The 20,414-nt window shown below is 33.3% G+C and overlaps 2 protein-coding genes and 1 long non-coding RNA gene across 3 annotated transcripts; 1 reads left to right on the top strand and 2 right to left on the bottom strand.

Annotated features, from left to right (window-relative positions):
• Positions 1-277: 277 nt before the first annotated feature.
• AP1 (K-box region and MADS-box transcription factor family protein) lies at positions 278-4,423 on the top strand. The gene is made up of 8 exons (XM_088826062.1): positions 278-689; positions 2,787-2,865; positions 2,968-3,032; positions 3,112-3,211; positions 3,325-3,366; positions 3,729-3,770; positions 3,915-4,063; positions 4,200-4,423. Exons 1-8 carry the CDS (start codon positions 505-507, stop codon positions 4,300-4,302), a joined length of 765 nt encoding a protein of 254 aa, XP_088682188.1. The 5' UTR covers positions 278-504; the 3' UTR covers positions 4,303-4,423.
• An 8,840-nt stretch (positions 4,424-13,263) lies between these two features.
• On the bottom strand, positions 13,264-14,192 carry LOC105966797 (uncharacterized). The gene is made up of 2 exons (XR_016034851.1): positions 13,692-14,192; positions 13,264-13,610 (listed from the first exon to the last, which is right to left on the bottom strand). It is a non-coding gene; the product is annotated as an uncharacterized LOC105966797 (long non-coding RNA).
• A 2,685-nt stretch (positions 14,193-16,877) lies between these two features.
• On the bottom strand, positions 16,878-19,573 carry LOC148766604 (uncharacterized). The gene is made up of 3 exons (XM_088827350.1): positions 18,940-19,573; positions 18,436-18,855; positions 16,878-17,485 (listed from the first exon to the last, which is right to left on the bottom strand). Exons 1-3 carry the CDS (start codon positions 19,571-19,573, stop codon positions 16,878-16,880), a joined length of 1,662 nt encoding a protein of 553 aa, XP_088683476.1.
• Between the last annotated feature and the right edge of the window lie 841 nt (positions 19,574-20,414).

The following is a 20,414-nucleotide window of genomic DNA, read 5'->3' as shown; positions in this document are numbered from 1 at the left end:
TTTCCATAGCTAGCTGAATAGAACATGATCACAGGCCCCGGAAAAAAGAAAACCCCACCTCAAGAACTGCGAAATTCCACAAGCACCCACCAGACAACAACCATCCCTACTACCTTCATCCAATACCAACTAGACAGCACATCCTTAAACTCAAAACCACCTGGTTTTTATTATTTTCCCTCCCCGGTTTCTGGTTTCTGGTTTCACACCCCCACCCCACCCCACCCCACCCCCACCATGGGAAATAAAAAGAAAGAAACTCATGTTTTAATGAGTCATAATAAATTGGGTACAATACAATATGATGCAGAAACCCTTCACTTTTATTTACCAAGAGAGAAATAAATATGATGCAGAAACCACTTTCCTAATTTATCTGTCTCTGTTGGTGTAAACAAAAAAAATTCAGGGTTTCCATTTTTAGCCGGTTTCTGCAAATTGGGGTTTCGGGACCAAAGAGAGAGAGATCTAGAGAGAGAGGGAAATCTAGAGAGAGAAAGGAAAATGGGGAGAGGGAAAGTAGAGCTGAGAAGAATAGAAAACAAGATAAATAGACAGGTGACGTTTTCAAAGAGGAGGGCTGGTTTGCTGAAGAAAGCTAATGAGATCTCTGTGCTTTGTGATGCTGAAGTTGCTCTTATTGTTTTTTCTCATAAGGGAAAGCTCTTTGAGTTTTCCTCTGATTCTTGGTACGTTTTTTTCTTTTTCTTTTTCTTCTTTTTTTTTTATAATTATAATTTCTATATATCAGTTTCCCTTGTATATATATAATTAATTGATCTTTTTGGGTATGTAAAGATCTCATCTTTTTTGTGTGGAGTTGACTTCTTCATAAACTAGGGTTTTTGTTTTTTTTCTAGGTTTTCACCAGATTTGTTTTGATCTATTTTTATTTCCATTTATCAGTTCTTTTTATGTTTTCCAGATCTTTCTTGGCTGTATATATATATATATATATATATATATATATACATCCACAAACCCTATTTTGTACTGTGGAGAGGGGTAGAAGATTTGTGCTCTTTGTTTGTTTTTGGAATTTCGGTAGTAGAAATTTCATGTGTGTCAACAAAACCTGAAACTTTAATTTTATTTATTTCTGATTTTGTGGCTCAAATAATAAAAAATTATATTTTTTTTTAATTAGAAAAGGACAGGTGTTGATATATTATATATATAAATAGGAAATAACTTCAATTTTTCTGGTGTATTATATTATCCACTGAATATTAAGATGGTCTGTTTTGTAATGCCGTTGGTTTCACTGTCATCTGATATGATATGATATTTATATATACACGTATATGTATATATGTATGTATATATTGAAAGATCTATCTAATATTCTTTTGAATGAGTACTAGTTTACAATAGCTCAGTTCTTGACACGGGGTTTTTCCTTTTCAAGATTCTGTGGTGTAATTAGGTCATCTACATTGTTATTGCTTCTTGGAACTTGATCCTAATTGCTTCTACTTATATTTTAGATATATCTTTAATTTTGTCGTTTTCTTAAAACACTAATTTCTACATAATTAGGTCAAAAGTTTTGTCACTATAGTTTTAACCATATCACTAATAGTATTGTAAGCGATAGAAAAAGAAGTTATTAGTGACACCATAAAAATGTCGTCACCTAATATATATATTAAATGACAACTTTTGATAGTGTCACAAATATGGTATCACTGTTCGTAAGGGATGATCCTGGTTCGAATCCACTTGCTAATTGTTGCTAGGTCGAACTTGTTACACATGGTTAGCCTAGTGTGGTTTACGATTTTCGTAGGGTTTGCAAACTATTATACGAGAGTGTAGATTTACCCAGTGCACCTATATAGTAGTTCGCTGAGGATTCCTTCGTTAAAAAAAATAAAAAAGGTATCACTAATTCCATTTTTTTCTTGTAGTTTTGGTATGTATATAACTGGTACATCAAATCCAGAGCTGAAGATAAAAAAAATAAGGGCAAAAAAAAGATTAATGGTTAAATATAAATGTTTAATTCGAACAAAGACTATATATATATGGTCTTTGTAAAACTTCAATTCCTATAGTGTAGAAATTAATATTTGCATTCAATAGAATGTGTGGGAAGAAATCAAAATGAGTACTATTTATTTTTTTTCTGTCAGAAAAAAGTAAGGGTTTAAAATTAAATTCCGCTGGTTAATTTTAGTGGAAAGTTAATATATGTAACAGACAAGGTACAAGGTAAAATGCTATTGTTGTTGAACTTATAAACAGCTGTATAGTGAAATGATCTGTTTTCAAGAATACTAAAATAAATGTACAAGTGGGAGAATTTCCTCCTAGGACATATTTAAATTTTCTGCATGCAATTAGGTAGCTAGGAGTAATGTTTGTGTACAGAGAGAGAGAGAGAGAGAGAGAGAGAGAGAGAGAGAGAGAGAGAGAGAGAGAGAGAGAGAGAGAGAGAGAGAGAGAGAGAGAGAGAGAGAGAGAGAGAGAGAGAGAGAGAGAGAGAGAGAGAGAGAGAGAGTATTACACAGTGGTCATTTAAAACAGTTGCCCATATATAAAAAAAACTACAGTTGTATTCATTTTTTAGTTAGTTAATTTGTAGAAAATTGGAGATTCAGACAGTATTATATCTTTTAGGAAAGAAAATATAATAATAATAATAATATTACAAGTAATTAACTTGTGGTTATATTCAAATTAACTTTAGTAGTCCTTAAAAGGCTAATTAATTTAGATTAAAAACTAAATAATTGTACTAATTATAGATAGTTGTTTGGTGGTTTTGGTGCATATATGATCAGTATGGACAGGATCCTGGAGAAGTATGAAAGATATTCATTTGCAGAAAGACAACTAGTTCTTAATGAGCCCCACTCACCTGTAAGTATCACTATATATATATATACACACACACACACACTTTGTTTGCATATATACCTGTCTTTGAATAAAATATATGTAATAACCTTTGAATATTTGCAGGCAAATTGGACCCTAGAATACAGCAAACTTAGGGCTAGAATTGACCTTTTGCAAAGAAATCATAGGTAAAATGATGCATGTATATCATATATAATTTTTTTATTTTAATTTTGTTGGTATAATAATTAATATAATTCCCAGCAGGCACTATATGGGAGAAGATCTTGATTCAATGAGCCTCAAAGATCTGCAGAATCTGGAACAACAGCTTGACACTTCTCTTAAGAACATCCGAACCCGAAAAGTTCGTATCGTTTTTTCAGAAAACAAATTTATTAATTAATTTCTCGATCTTCCGAATTATCTAATATCCTATCATTATTCTGAAAATTTGCATTGTTCCAAATCCCAAAACAGAATCAACTTTTGTACGATTCCATCTCTGAGTTGCAGCAAAAGGTTTGTCCATTCACCATATATATCGAGTTTATATATATCTCATGTTGATCGAGACGTACCATTTCTAGCTCGAGAATTGAATATTATATTTAGGCATGCCCATCAACAAGAAAATTAAATTGCATTGAGCATATATATATATCATAGAAATAACCGAAAATATTGAAAACGATAAAGAACACAAATGAGTATATATCTAATCTAGGGTTTTCCCTAATTAACTAATTCTCATTGTTTTTATTTTTACTTCTTCTTCTAGTATTGTACACATAAATAATTAATCTTTTGTTATTGGTTATTACTTATATATTAGTAGTTTCTATAAATATATAATTAATTAATTTGGTTTTGATTTTTGGCAGGAAAAGGCAATACAAGAGCAAAACTGCATGCTGACAAAGCAGGTTGAATAACAATATAATTGTATATCTTATTCACTCTTTTGCCCTTCACATATGGCATATATATATTGCTACCTTAATCTCATTTTATCATCTCTTTTTAATTTATTCAATTAAAAATATTTTGTCACTATTTTTTTAATGCAGATCAAAGATAAGGAGCAGGAAGTGGCGGCACAGCCACCGCCGCGACAGTGGGATGATCACCATAACCACGGCGGCCCTAGTGCACCACCAGTACTGCCGCCTCCGCATCAATTCTTGATGACACCTCAGTTTCCTTGCTTAAACATTGGGTAAGTACATGACATATACACATATATCTTGTCAAATGAAATCCAAATTAAGGTGAAAACGAAGCTCGTAAATTAGAGAAAAATCGACACGTAACATTTCATATATAAATGTAAAATGGTGGATGGATGCATGCAGGGGTGAGTATGAAGGAGAAGCAATGGAGGGTAGAAGGAATGATCAGCTTGATCTCACCCTTGATTCTTTCTATTCATGCAATCTTGGATGCTTTGCTTCTTAATTAACATAAATTTGTGGTTTAATTAATCCCTAAAACTGTTTAATTAGGAGCTATATATATATATTTATGTATGTCTAAGTACTGTTTGCTCTCATGAGCATACTTCATTTCTAATTATTAATATTACGTTACGAGTACCATATATATATATATATATGGATGCATGGATGGGTTAATTTTTAGGGTTTGGAAACTTCTCCAGCTCTGATTATAAGTTGCATCACTTGGAGAAGTTGACATAATATATACCACTATTAATATTAATTAATCTTTATTATATGGCGGCATTATAATATATATAAATTTCTTAGTCAATAGTAGGGGTGAGTTCGGAAGGCGATCCCTTAAATCACTACTATTACCAGAATTTTGGTATAACTGAATCCGCTACTAGTATCCTACCATATTTTTTTGATATAAAAGAGTTCGGTATACCGAAAATTTGCTACGTACAGCGTGGAAGTGGTAATTAAAATTATTTATGGATTAAATTGATTGCAATCAAGGAAATCACTACCGTGATTTAATTTGATTGAGTACAATTTGTCTTCCAACTAACACTTCACGGTTATTTTTCAATAAGGGAGCGGCTAAAACAAATACCGTTTCTTTCTCACTTCAATACTACCAATATGAAAGTTAAAAAATAAATAGATAATAAATAGGTAATGACATTATTACCCTTAACGAAAATCAATACCACATACAAAATTCGTGTGGTATTGATTTTATTAAGGGTATTAATATTATTACCTATTTATTTTATGTTTTTTTTATGTTGGTGGTTTTGAAGTGAGAAAGAAACGGTATTTGTTTAAGCCGTTCCCTTTTTCAAATGAATAAGTGGCAAAGAAACACGCATTAGGGTCGTCGGGTCTTGGCCGTAACAAGAATCTTCGACGATCAAGTCAGCTCTAAAGCTCGAGAAAAGAAGAGATAATCTTGAGAGTGTATGTATAAATATTAAGAATGAACTAATTTACCTACAATGATGATAAAGGTATTTATAAGCATAATCAGTTTAATTATAAGCTAGAAGCAGACAATTAAATTAAATTAAATCAAATCCACAAATAATTTAAACTTCATATAAGGGCTTTTCCTTTAAATTGGGGTTAGGCCCATCATTTCCTTGTTGTAACGAGTTACAGTTCAATTCAACAATTCAACCCAATTTTTAATATTTGTTTTCTAAAATAAAATGACTATTAATATTTGTTTTTTAGATGAAAATTGGCTTTTGCTTTTACTTTTACCTTTTCTTTTTGGCATGTTGATGATTTATGGCATGTAGCTTAAACAAGTTAGAATATTAGTTCCCATTACAAGAATTATGTACTAAGATGCATAATTTTTGCCTAAACAGAATTAGGCCTCTAACTCGGTCGTTTGTTCGCCCCCAATCATGCAAAATTCCACCACCCGAAGAAAATTAATTGGATGTACAAACTCGAGACCAGAAAATAACGATTGTGGTGGATTTGAGTCCTCAGGCAAAATTTGACATAATCACTTAGCCACATTGTTCAGAATCAAGATATGGTGATACTATATGATTGGCTGCAGATTTTTTCATCACAAAAAATAAAAATAACAAAAAATATGTGGCGATACTTCGCTCTATGTTAGTAAGCTTTTTCACCAAGATTTTGGCACAACAGTTCCGTATTTCCTAAATTTTATATTTTCAATATTCATCATGAAAGAGGGGATAGCTTTAACTAGTTGTAAATGAAATTATTGCATGTTGGAGTACGAATTGAGTAATATCTATTTAATAGAATTATTTATTCAAGACATGGTTACTAATTTCAAAATCCTCAATTAAAGAAATAAAAATCTAAATCCAACTTGTGATAAAATTAAGGGTAAATTACAAACATCCCCTGAGGTATGGTGAATCTATGGAAAAAATCCCTCTTGTTTGGATAATTACATCTACCCCTCAACTATAATTTTTTCTTACATCTCCACCCTTATGGTGTCAAATTTAACATGATCATCTAGATTTCGTGGAATGTGCTCTAATTTGTACTCGTTTTGTGTAAAAATACAGTTTCTGATGCACCAAAATCTGATATATACAAGCCAAAAAACACATATCATGATCATCTTTTTTCAAAATGTGGAGTTCGAATGGGATAAAACGGGTACAAATGTGATAATATTCCGTATAATCTCGAAGATTCCACTAAATTTGAAACCGCAAGGATGGACATGTAAGAAAATTTATGGTTGACGGGTGGTTGTAATTACCCAAACAAGAGGGTTTTTTATAATTTAACCATACCTTAGGGGTGGTTATAATTTACCCTAAAATTAATGAACATACTAAAAGAAAGGATTTGTTTGACCCTATACCCGGTGATAAACACCGGGTGGGTCTTCTGCTGCCAGGGTATCTCTTTTTTGTATTTTATAATAGATTCCCCGCTAGGGTTTACCTTTAGGGATTTTAGAAAAATAAAAAAAAAAGGAACACGTGGCAGCAGAAGACCCTCCCGGTGTTTATCACCGGGTGTAGGGTCGAAGGAACCCTAAAAGGAGGGGTCATGATTCATGATATTATAAATTGACCCCACAGAAAAGTAAAAGCAAAAGCTTGACTTTAAACAGTACCACTTCTATAATCCGACGGCTGAGATCATTCCCTATGGCTTATAAATTCAATTATTTCATTAATCATTATTAATACTCTTTTAATATTTTCTTAAAGGCAAAAACACACGCACACAGTCACACACAGATCAAGATAGATGGGGATCGAGGAAGTTATGAAGTACGTAGTGGAGAAGTTGAAGGAAGCTCTCCTTTGGCTGGAAAACTTCGCCGGCGAGGCTGTTTCTTGGTTCGACGGCGTCTTTCCGCCGGAAACAAGGACCGACAAGATCACCCACTGGTTCCACCTCGCTCTGCCGTACCTCGCCGCCGCAGTGGTTCTGACGGTGGTCGTTTGCTTCTGCCGCTGCTGCTGTAAGTGCTGCTGCCGCCGTGGCGGCGGCGGCGGCGGCGGCGGAGGAATGGTGAAGATGATGAAGGCCCCCGGAAGGAACGTCAGAATGGCTAGGGGTGTGTTCGAGAGTAATCCCAGAGGCTACTTTCGCACTCTTCGTGCTAATCCTGGTGATCATCTTTGTTAATTACTAATTAATTAATTACTCGTTAATTAATTATTCTGTTTAATTTTCTGGCAATTATATATAATATAAAATATCTATATATATATATATATTATATAATATTATGGTTTGATTAATATGTGTGTGATGTATGGCTCCTGGATTTTAATGCAAGTTGTTACTGTAAATTGTCAATCAATTATTTATTAATTGTTATATTAATTACCGCCAACCCCCTGATTTAATGTCAAATTATGAAAAAACCCCTCTTGTTTGGGTAATTACAACTATCCCCTCAACTATGAATCTTCTTACACGTCCACTATTGCGGTATCAAATTTAGTGGAATCTTTTAGATTATGTGGAATTTTATCCAGTTGATATATGTTTTACCCCATTCGAGCTTCACATTTTGAAACAAGATGATCATAAGATGTGTATGTTGACTTGTAAATATCATAAACTTCATTTTTGTACAAAACGAGTACAAATTAGAGAACATTCCACATAATCTAGAAGTTTATGTTGAATTTGACAACATAAAGGTGGACGTGTAAGAAGATTCATAATCGAGGGGATGGTTGTAATTATCGAAAGATGAGGGTTTTTTTTTTTTTTTTAATTTGACCATACCTCAGGGTATGAGGTGGGCCGTAATTTAACCGAAAAACAAAAAATATTAATACAAAATGACTTCCAAAATCTGTCAAACTAGGCTGGTCGAGTGGGAGTGATCAAAATAATGTAAAAAAAGAAAAAGAAAAAGAGTATGATACTATTATAAAGCAAGACTAAGAAAGTTGATCAACTTAGTCAAATTAAATTATTTTATTCACTTCACAATAATGCACTCCACTATAAATCTGAAAGGATCAGATTGTAATTAACATTTCTGGATTTCTGTTATTTTTCGAATTGGAAAACAAATTCCTATTCCGATACTAAAAAATAATGGTAAAAATTGGAAATTGGAATTAAAAAAATGTTTTAAAACTGGCAAATTTTGGATCTAAGTATACGTAATTTGAAAATTCCATATTTTTTGTCGTCTACAATATAAAATACATATAAATATTGATAATATAAGTGTAATGAATATTGGTTCGGCGACGTTTTTCCAACGGGAACAAGGGCCCGCAAGATCAGCCACTGGTCCCATGTCCGTGGCCCTCCGGGCTAACCCCCGGAGATCAACTCGGTTAATCATTTCCTAATTTGGTGGTTGTTAGAACACAACAATCAGAAATTTAAAATAAAATATAATCAACGATAAATTATCAACAAAAGGTTAAACGAAAAACTAACTTGAGAAACGAGATAGAGGCTTGCAGAATTGCAATGTCCTAAAGACAGTAATTTCACCCCTTCACCTGTTGGGAAAATTGGTTAAAAATTGAGTCATGAAAATTTTTTTATCAATGTTATTGTACGGTCTAAATTGAGTATATAAATGAATTTTGGATTAGAACCAATTTTGTGGTGAATGAAAAAATTACTAGTCCAAAATATAAGGAAAGTGGGATTTTGAGTTATCCCACATTGGAAAAGTAGAGAAGTACTGAGCTGTATATATATAAAAAAATATTAGGTCATGGGCTTTTAACCCATTGGGCCCTTATTACTCGAAGTCCATCTCGATTGGTCTGACTGGTCTGAATTGGTGCGGCCGAACCAATGCAAACCATTCGGCTCAACTCGAAATGGTGCAACCACTCCCAATTGGCTCAATTCGAAATGGTGCAACCATTCAAACAAAAGGTAGCTTTTTACTCCAAAAGGACACTACTTTTCGAACCTTATAAATAGACCATAACTTTCCCACAATTCCTTACTTCAATCCAAAAACAAGCCTACTACATATTAAGCCTACCCTTCACAGATTCTCTCGAAAAGTTCTACACAAAGTACAGTTCGTCGTACTTGGGATTTGGAGTGCTCCTATTCCAAGTTTAGCCGTTGTATCTTGGGAGACGCTTTCCATTTAATCCGTTAGCACCGTTGCGGGGAAATTTCGTCTTAAGGACAGAGTCAACTCGCCTCGGCTAATCTTTCCGTATTTTCACTAATTAATTTGTTCAACCAATTTACTAAATTCACTACCCGTTTTATGTATCGGGACCAACAATCTTAAGACGAAAGTTTATGATTTAGTAAATTGTGTTTTCTGCACACGTTGGTAAACGAGATGGAGAAGAAGTTAGTCTGCCAAAAATCAAGAAGTTACAAAATACAATTGGAGAAAGTTCATTTTCGGACAGAACATGAAGTCCACGTTCCTGCCCATTTTCGAAGGTTTTAAAGTCCGAATATGGCAAATTAACATTTCACAAAAGTTGTAGATAATCAAGTTAGCTTTCCAGAACATATTAAATTGTCACAATCGGAGATCGTACGAAGATGTTATGACGAAAATACTAAAGGGTGGCAGAACTGCCGATGCACCTTTTCATAAGAAATTACAACCGTTCGTGACCAATGCAACTCGTCGCATATTAACGCATCACCAATGTCCAATGCACGAAATTTTGGTGAAAGAAGACTGAATCGAAGATCAATAATGAGGTTTTATATTATTTTTGATTCATGAATATTATTTAATATTTTTTTCTGGTTCCATTGTAGGTGCAAATTTACAGCACACCTATTCCGACTTCGAGGCTTATTTTGATCATGATCCAGTCCAAATCTCAGAAAACGTAAAAGATAAAAGTTGTAGAAAATTTTGTTGGCTGTTCGGATCATATTGAATCAACAAAATCGGACTTGGGACGGAAGAGATATGAATAAATCATTCAGCACTGCCATAATATTGACACGATTTGGTGCTACCCACAAAATCTTGAATTGACGAACATATAATTCATCGGGTACGTTTTTTAATTATAAGATATCTATTTGTGCAATATATTGATAACACTATATGATATAATGGTGGATTATTGCATGATAGTCTAATTTTCATAAGTCGAAGCATGGTGAACCATATACAATATAGATGCTTAATGAATATTCATTATGTTTGTGTATCTACATTAATGATATAAATATTTTTGTCCTAAATGCAATAAAGTGATAGCATATATGTTAATTATTTGAATAAGTGTATCATAAACATCATGATATGTGCTATACTACATGACATTTCTTATGAAAATGCAATATTTATTTGCATAAATTGCATATAGTTTTGATAGGGGATTAACTTTCTCCCAATTTGATGTGGAACTGTCCGGTTGATTGATTTCGAATATGTGAGTACGTGATCTTATTAACGTTTTTATTATTGTCATGATCGATTAGACTTGTCTCGTATATTAAGTATGAGTTACTTACTAAGAGGAATATTATTATATATATATTATTATTTACGTAAGCCATACTAATTCCTAAGAATTATGTCATTGCATGGACAAACATTGATTACGTGCTATAGAATTTATATCAATTTATTATGTTGGACATGAATTAATTTATGCCATGAAATATTATGTTCAAACTTGAGTTATTATATACTCGTGTGTATACTATATGTTGATATAATATGCTTGATATATTGTTTCTTTCTATGATCAACTAGTATATATGAACGTCGTGCTCACATGTCATATATTATGTTTATTATAATATTTATGTACATATGTTTTATATATGAATCATACTATTGTTTAATTAAAAGCGTGATTGAAATAAAATAGAAAGAAAGAGAAGCTCAATTCATGAGAGCACATGAGTAGTTCTTGTCTCAAGAACATAAGAGAAGATCGAATCGTTGGTTCAATTTGATTTTTTGATATCACATTTACAATGTGATGATCTACAATGTGAATGAATGAGATCGGATTTTGATTTTTCAAAGATCCGAAATAGTTGTTAACAACAATGGATGTTTTGTTGAAATAAAATTCGAGCAGTTTACTTAAGAGCTCGTTTTGTAGAATTAAATCGTTGGATTTGACTGAATTTTGAACAGCATGTTTTGGACATGCAATCCTAAATTATGAATGATTAAGATTAGAATTTATATATTCTAACTTTAATGTTGAATAGTGGAGATCAACCACCATTTGAAGAGATTAATATTCTCTTGTTTATTGACAAGATTTAAGTATCTTGACGAGTTTCTCTTTTGAGGAAAAAGAAGAAATCTTATTATCTTAATTGTTGACAAGATTTAAGTATCTTGAGAAGATTTTTCTTGTTGTGCTTTCTTGAGAGAAAGAAAAACAATACTTTGTAATAAATCTTATTGGTGATCCAAAATATTTTTCTAACTAAAGAAGAAATGTATTTTGTTACATTGTATCCTTATTAATAAAATAAAAATAAGGATTTCAAAGCATTTAAATGTTATGTGAATGAAAGTTGGAAAGTGCCAACTTTGACAAATGAATGAAAAATGAGAACCAAAACTTTTGGAAAAAGTTTATGGATATTATATTGATAAATTCTAGAATATATACTCTAGAATTTGTGGGGGAAATTAGATATCTCGAGCTAACCACATTAATATTTAGAAATGTGGGGGTCTTTATCCCGAGCTAACCACATAAATATTTAGAAATGTGGGGGTGTTTAGGCAAAGGTAAAAAAGTACCTAAGTTAATATACAATGCCTAGTATAGTTAAGTGGATAAAATACTTAAATATGCAAATAATGATTGTGCATAAGATAGTCATTCTTGATGCAAATTACATTATATTTTTCTTGTAAAATAAGAAAATAAATAAGTTCTAAATAAGAGAACTAATAAATGTCTAAGTGGTAAATCATCAAAGTGATGAATAACCAAGTTAAAATATTTGTGATTGGTAAATCATCAAAGTGATGAACAACCAAGATACAACAAGATGACAAAGAAAATCAATATGTTTGATTTTGATTTGATTTTATAATTTATGAGTTATAAAATGAACAAAGGACAATTATTGAAATATTGTCTACATTGGAAGAATGTACGTGGAAGTTAGTTTGTCTTCTTCCAAGTAGTAAACCATTAAGGTTTCGATGGACTATTCAAATGAATGATTAAGGGTGGTCCAATAAAGCTAAATTAAATAGCTATGGAAAAATCTTGATTATTTATAACATTGTAATATCAAGCTAAATTAAATAGCTATGGAAATATTCTAAAGTAATATTTGATAAAATTGTGTTAGTAATAACGAGTGTGGCCAGTGTGTTTATATTAAAAGCACATGGAAGTATATGTCTATAGACGACATTATAATCATGAGATAGTGATCATGATACTATTTTGAACGTTGAGAAAATATTGGAAAAGTAAAAATAAAATTTTTGATGTCAAAAGACGAGGGTCTAGACGATGTAATCTTACATATTAAAATCACTAAGACAAAGATAGTCTTATTGAAAGTCTCATGTTGAGACACTACTAGGAAATTGATCTAGTTATCTAGAGACCAAGGGTTTACCTTGCCAAAAATAATGATGAACAATGGTTCAATTACAAATATTTTTGGATAGTTTGGCAGCATAATGAATTGCAAACTAGTAAATATGTAATTCCAAAATAAATAATCATTCAATGATGTTTATTATAAGGGTTCTTAGGTAATCTAAGTATCGCCTTTAAATGGATTACATTAAAGAAAATATCCAATTGTATTAGGAAAGTACATTGGATGTATGAGTCCACTAAGATTATGTATCTTGGAAATCCTCAAACAAAATTGAATAGCTCGATTCATGGACGAATTCGAATGTATAACTTGAGATAAGGGTAGAAAAGAAGTTGAATAAATTTCATAAATTATTGAAGGATGTTCCGTGTTGGACTTAGTCGGTGTCTACAATTATGAATAAATTGTGATAACCAATCGGTTACGTTAAGGGCACAAACGACATATATAATGGCAAGTATCGATACACTCGTACACATAAGACCATTAGGCAATTGATCTCAAAAGAAATAATATAACATTGATTATGAAAATCAATGGTTAATAGCGGATCCGCGACTAAAAGTCAACTAAAGAGATCAAACATATTGCCTATCTAGGGGAATGGGATTAAAAACCCATAAATTAAGGACAATCTTGGTGGTAACCCAACCATGCTGACTGGAGATCCCAAGAACTGGTTCAAAAGGGACAACTAAGCTAAGAAAGTTCAGTTGAGCACTAAGGAACTCATTCCTAACTCATTCCCGCGAAAGATAATAGTGCTACCTGCAGAAAGGGTAAAGGATAAGCTAACGCTTTTAATGATTCCAAAACCTTATAACAAAAGGTGAGGTATTGGCAGGATACCTTTAATAGGAGATCACCTATGTAAGTGTATGAAGTGAGGGCCGCTTCAAAAACTTGACAAACACTTATGAATCCAAGATGTGTGTCCATGGCCAAAACGGACACAATCATGAGAACTAAGGAAATGTGAGAATAGTATTGTGTGGGTTGCATTGTCTTGGTTTACACGAACGGCTGACAGTTCAAGACATCGCGTTCACTACTCAGCCTAGTAAATCCGATGTAACTCCACTACGGAAGGTTCAAAGCTATATGCTACCTATCCCGATGCAATACTATTCGTGGGAACTCTAGAGAGAATCGACGCCCTCGTTTTCATTCATGTGGGGGATTGTTGGGAAAATTGGTTAAAAATTGAGTCATGAACAATTTTTTATCAATGTTATTGTACGGTCTAAATTGAGTATATAAATGAATTTTGGATTAGAACCAATTTTGTGGTGAATGAAAAAATTACTAGTCCAAAATATAAGGAAAGTGGGATTTTGAGTTATCCCACATTGGAAAAGTAGAGAAGTACTGAGCTGTATATATATAAAAAAAATATTAGGTCATGGGCTTTTAACCCATTGGGCCCTTATTACTCGAAGTCCATCTCGATTGGTCTGACTGGTCTGAATTGGTGCGGCCGAACCAATGCAAACCATTCGGCTCAACTCGAAATGGTGCAACCACTCCCAATTGGCTCAATTCGAAATGGTGCAACCATTCAAACAAAAGGTAGCTTTTTACTCCAAAAGGACACTACTTTTCGAACCTTATAAATAGACCCTAACTTTCCCACAATTCCTTACTTCAATCCAAAAACAAGCCTACTACATATTAAGCCTACCCTTCACAGATTCTCTCGAAAAGTTCTACACAAAGTACAGTTCGTCGTACTTGGGATTTGGAGTGCTCCTATTCCAAGTTTAGCCGTTGTATCTTGGGAGACGCTTTCCATTTAATCCGTTAGCACCGTTGCGGGGAAATTTCGTCTTAAGGACAGAGTCAACTCGCCTCGGCTAATCTTTCCGTATTTTCACTAATTAATTTGTTCAACCAATTTACTAAATTCACTACCCGTTTTATGTATCGGGACCAACATCACCGTGCTTGAAGTTCTACAGATGACTGTCTCCCAGGATTCAACTATCTATATTCCAAGTACAAGCACCAATACTTGGAATCTACTTAACTTTATGTTTTTTCTCTCAATATTATGATATGATTATGCAAAGTGCAAAAGAATATGTATCTAAATATTATGATATGATTATGCAAAGTGCAAAAGAATATGTATCTCTCTGGAATAAAGAAAGAGATATTTAAAGAGTTGAAGCACCGTTTCAGATTCACACGAAGAGTCCTTCGGATAAAGAATACATCCCTTTGATAAAAAAATGACGTTTTAATGAAAACTGACTCTTTTAACTCTTCTTAACTGCTGTTAATTAATTAAATCCGAAATTAAATTAATTAATGTGTTTTTAATAATACAAAAATCCAACAGTACCCCACATTTTGTATTATTACTCAACACACCCCACAATGATACTAAATGTTTTATAAATGCAGATTGAGAGATGATAAAAATAATGTGCATTAGGAAAGTGTCTTTTGGACTTGAACTTACCCTAGTGAAGAAATATCGGATTTACTTTGTGACGCAGTGGATATAGACGATCTTGAACTGTTCACTTTTGTAGTAAACCAAGTCAATAAGTTTCACACACATTACTTCTTTATCATAAATTTGTTCATACGTATTTGTTCGTTTCGGTTCTGAACTCATCCCGATTTTCATGAGAGCTTTAGAGAATTAAGCCACTAAAATTCTCATAAATGCGACCCCACATTACTCTCATATAGGTGACAATTATTATGAGCATTCTACTAAAGCTCATTAAATAAATTATTTCTATGTCATTGAATGCTTAGCATATCCTTGGATCAGTAGATATCACACTTTATCATAAGAATGAGCCGAAATTGTGTGTTTCACCATTTGAGTTTCGCTTAACTAGTTTGCCTATTGAACCTAGACCATGGGATCACCAATCAACTAGGTTAGGTTTCCGCCAGGTTAAACTCATTCAATTGGATTTTAAGCCCATTCCTCTCGACGTAAATTTTATTTGCTCTCTTGGTAGGCCTTTCGTCAAAGGATCGGCTATATTTTCCTAAGACTTTACGTAATCAATGGATATAATTCCATTGGAGAGCATTTGTTTAATTGTATTATGTCTTCGTCTTATGTGTCGAGACTTCCCATTGTATATATTATTTTTGGCTCGTGCTTGAGCAGCCATACTATCACAATATATACATATAGCAGTCACTGGTTTTGGCCACAATGGAATATCTTCGCAAAAATTTCTAAGCCATTCGGCTTCTTCAGCCGCTTTATCTAAGGCTATAAATTCCGATTCCATAGTTGAACGTGCTATACACGTTTGTTTGCATGACTTCCATGAGACTGCCGCACCAGCCAATGTAAAAATGTATCCACTTGTTGACTTAGTTTCTGTGCTATCGGAAATCCAATTAGCATCACTATAACCTTCAATAACTGGTGGATATTTTGTAAAATGCAAACCATAGTCCATAGTATATTTGATATATTTTAATACTCTGACTAATGCTTGCCAATGATCATGTCCAGGATTACTTGTGTATCTACTAAGCCTGCTTACTGAATAAGCCAAGTCTGGCCTTGTAGAATTCATCAAGTACATTAAGCTTCCAATTACCTGGAAATATTCTAACTGTGAGATTGCATTCCCACTATTTTTCCTTAATTTGCAATTTGCATCAAAAGGAGTTACAGTAGGTTTACACTCAAATTGACCAAATTTCCTTAGAATTTTTTCTACATAATGAGATTGAGTAAGAATATATCCGTCATTATTTCTCTTTATTTGAATTCCTAAAATGACATCGGCTTGAGCTAAGTCTTTCATGTCAAAATTGGAATTCAACATCCTTTTTGTGGAATTTAGTATATCTTTACTCGTTTCCATAATAAGCATATCGTCTACATATAAACATACAATCACACAAGAGTTTTTAGTGTTCTTAATGTAAACACACTTATCGCACTCATTGATTTTGAATCCTTGTGTCATCATTGTATGATCAAACTTTTCATGCCATTGTTTTGGAGCTTGTTTAAGTCCGTATAAAGATTTGACGAGTTTACAAACCTTATGTTCTTTGACCGTGGACTGTAAATCCTTCGGGTTGCTCCATATATATTTCCTCATCTAATTCTCCATTTAAAAACGCTGTTTTAACATCCATTTGATGAATGTCCATATTATGTATTGTTGCTATCGCAATTAACATTCTAATTGATGTTATTCTTGATACAGGAGAATAAGTATCGAAATAATCTAAGCCTTCTTTTTGCCGATACCCTTTGGCTACCAAACGAGTTTTATATTTATCTATGGCACCATCGGCCTTTAACTTTCTTTTGAATATCCATTTATAACCTATTGGTTTGTTTCCAAGTGGTAAATCCACCAATTGCCAAGTGTGGTTCTGTAAGATGGACTCAATCTCACTATGTATAGCTTCATTCCATAAATGAGCTTCTGGTGAAGCCATAGCTTCCTTATAACTTTCCGGTTCTGCTTCAATAAAGCATGTAACAAATTCCGGCCCAAAGGTTTTCGGAATTTTGATTCTCTTTCCTCTTCTTGGTTCCAAGTCTTTATCTTGAACACCCAAAGAAGAAGACTCATTATCTCGAATTCTCTTATTATTCGATTCAGACTTGCTGTCCTTGTTCATTTTATAAGGAAAAATTCCTTCAAAAAATTCAACATCAATAGATTCAATAATGGTGTTTGTATGTATGTCTGAAATTTCAGATTTAATAACCAAGAATCTATAAGCTGCACTATTAAGAGCAAATCCTAAAAATACGCAATCAATTATTTTTTGTCCAAGTTTAGACCGTTTTGGTAATGGAACTTGAACTTTCGCCAGACAACCCCACACTTTAAGAGTTTTATATGACGGAATTCGTCCTTTCCATATTTCATATGGAGATTTATTGGTCTTCTTATGTGGGGCTTTATTCAATATATGATTTGCAGTAAGTAAAGCTTCACCCCACAAATTGTGTGGAAGCCCCGAGCTATTAAGCATGGAACTTATCATATCTTTAAATGTTCGATTTTTTCGTTCGGCAACACCGTTCTGTTGTGGTGTATATGATGCTGTTGTTTCATGAATAATTCCATGTTGAGCACAAAAATCGGAAAATAAAGTGGACTCGTATTCACCACCCCTGTCTGATCTGAGTGCTTTTATTTTCTTATCAAGTTGATTTTCAACTTCTGCCTTGTATGTCTTAAACATGTCAAAAGCTTCATCTTTGCTATGAAGTAAATATACATAGCAATATTTACTGCAATCATTTATGAATGTTACATAGTAATTCTTTCCACCACGAGTAGGAGTTGATTTGAAATCACAAAGATCACTATGTATTAGTCCAAGTAATTCATTAGATCTTCCATGTACAATTTTAAAACTTTTCCTAGCAAATTTAGATTCAACACATATTTCACATTTATGATTGAAATTGTTATCACTTTTCGGAATTAACCCCAATTGCATTATTCTATGTAAGGAACGATTGTTTACGTGACCTAGTCGAGAATGCCACAAATTAAAAGAATCAACGAGATAAGCAGAATCCTTATTTATTTTATTAATACCATGCATAGCAATTACATTAAGTTTGACATACCATCAGCCAAATAACCCTTCCCCACATACATCCCACCCTTAGTAAACACACATTTATCAAATTCAAACACAAGTTTAAAACCCTTTTTGGTGAGAATTGGACCAGAAACCAAGTTCTTTCTAATCTCAGGAACGTGAAGGACATCCAAGAGAGTCAGAGTTTTTCCATACGTGAATTTCAGCACCACATTGCCTTTGCCTTCCACCGCAGATGCCGAAGCATTGCCCATGTATAGTTTTTCGCCACCAGTATTTTGCATATAATCAGAAAATAAATCTCGATCAGCGCAAATATGCCTTGTTGCACCTGTGTCTATCCACCAGCCCTTAACATCGAAAACCATGTTAACTTCAGAAACAACCGCAGCAAAGTTGTTGTCATCTGTTGCAACATTTGCCTGGTTGTTGGGGTTGGCTTGATCTTTACGGTGTCGGCAATCTTGTGCTTTATGGCCTCATTTTCCACACACCCAGCAACTTCCTTTAATTTTCTTAAAGTTCTTACCTTTGGGAGCATGGAAATTTGCAGGAGCAGGCTTTGCAAAGTTCTTTCCTTTATTCTTTTTCGGGAATTTTGGTTTCGACGGCATTCCTTCCACCAAATTGGCTTTGGCCTCCATAGTAGGAGCTTCAATCTTGTCTCCCTTTCTATGATCTTCTTTAACTCGAAGTCTTAGAATTAAATCCTCCATTGACATCTCACTACGCTTGTGCTTTAAGTAGATCTTGAAGTCTTTCCAACTAGGGGGTAACTTCTCTATGATAGCGCCAACCTGGAAGTGTTCATTTATGGAACATCCTTCTGCATGTAGATCATGGATAAGCACTTGGAGTTCTTCAACCTGTTTTACTACAGATTTTGAATCAACCATAACATATTTGAGAAAATTGCCGATTACAAATTTCTTTGCACCAGCATCTTCTGTTTTATATTTTTTCTCAAGTGATTCCCATAATTCTTTAGCGGTTTTACAGGTAGAATAAATAACATAAAGAGTATCATCGAGACGATTAAGGATATAATTCCTGCCCAAGAAGTTGGAGTTCGTCCAGTTGTCCAGGGCCATCATTGTTTCCCTCGTCGGTGGATTTTCTGTCGAATTCGGGGCATCTTCTCGAACCACATGAGCCAAATTCATGGTGGTGAGATAAAACAACATTTTTTTGTTGCCATCTCTTAAAATCGATCCCTTTGAATTTTTCCGGCTTCTCGTCGTTAGGGCCCTTAGCCACGCCAGTGCCAACCACATATGATTGTGCGTCCATAATATAAAAGATTACTGTCTTTAGATTGTTAGAACACAACAATCAGAAATTCAAAATAAAATATAATCAACGATAAATTATCAACAAAAGGTTAAACGAAAAACTAACTTGAGAAACGAGATAGAGGCTTGCAGAATTGCAATGTCCTAAAGACAGTAATTTCACCCCTTCACCGTGCTTGAAGTTCTACAGATGACTGTCTCCCAGGATTCAACTACCTATATTCCAAGTACAAGCACCAATACTTGGAATCTACTGAACTTTATGTTTCTTCTCTCAATATTATGATATGATTATGCAAAGTGCAAAAGAATATGTATCTCTCTAGAATGAAGAAAGAGATATTTAAAGAGTTGAAGCACCGTTTCAGATTCACACGAAGAGTCCTTTGGATAAAGAATACATCCCTTTGATAAAAAAAATGACGTTTTAATGAAAACTGACTCTTTTAACTCCTCTTAACCGCTGTTAATTAATTAAATCCGAAATTAAATTAATTAATGTGTTTTTAATAATACAAAAATCCAACAGTGGTGCCTTATGCTTTTGGATTTGTTTCTTTGTATTAAAAAATCATAAATTTTTTTTCTTGAAAATCATTTTTTTATATTAAAAAATAATTAAAAAAAATCATAAAATCAGTTTCGTTTTCTTTTTCAGGCTGTCAATTTATGCTGTACGGAACCAATTGTTTTTCTTCTCGATCTGTACACA

This window comes from Erythranthe guttata, chromosome 12 (genome assembly GCF_056151865.1).
Source record: "Erythranthe guttata isolate IM_541 chromosome 12, IM_541, whole genome shotgun sequence".
Taxonomy (NCBI): Eukaryota; Viridiplantae; Streptophyta; class Magnoliopsida; order Lamiales; family Phrymaceae; genus Erythranthe; species Erythranthe guttata.
Note: the sequence above shows the minus strand (reverse complement) of the source record. Positions and strands in the feature narration are given on the sequence as shown.

Bases quoted from the DNA above. Each gene is read 5' to 3' on its own strand.
- AP1 (XM_088826062.1), top strand. From the start codon at position 505: ATGGGGAGAGGGAAAGTAGAGCTGAGAAGAATAGAAAACAAGATAAAT. The intron at 2,866-2,967 runs GTAAGTATCACT...GAATATTTGCAG, and splicing joins TTAATGAGCCCCACTCACCT to GCAAATTGGACCCTAGAATA. The intron at 3,212-3,324 runs GTTCGTATCGTT...ATCCCAAAACAG, and splicing joins AGAACATCCGAACCCGAAAA to AATCAACTTTTGTACGATTC.
- LOC148766604 (XM_088827350.1), bottom strand. From the start codon at position 19,573: ATGAATTTGGCTCATGTGGTTCGAGAAGATGCCCCGAATTCGACAGAA. The intron at 18,856-18,939 runs GTAAGAACTTTA...GACACCGTAAAG, and splicing joins AAATTTCCATGCTCCCAAAG to ATCAAGCCAACCCCAACAAC. The intron at 17,486-18,435 runs GTATGTCAAACT...AATTTTTTGAAG, and splicing joins GAAGGGTTATTTGGCTGATG to GAATTTTTCCTTATAAAATG.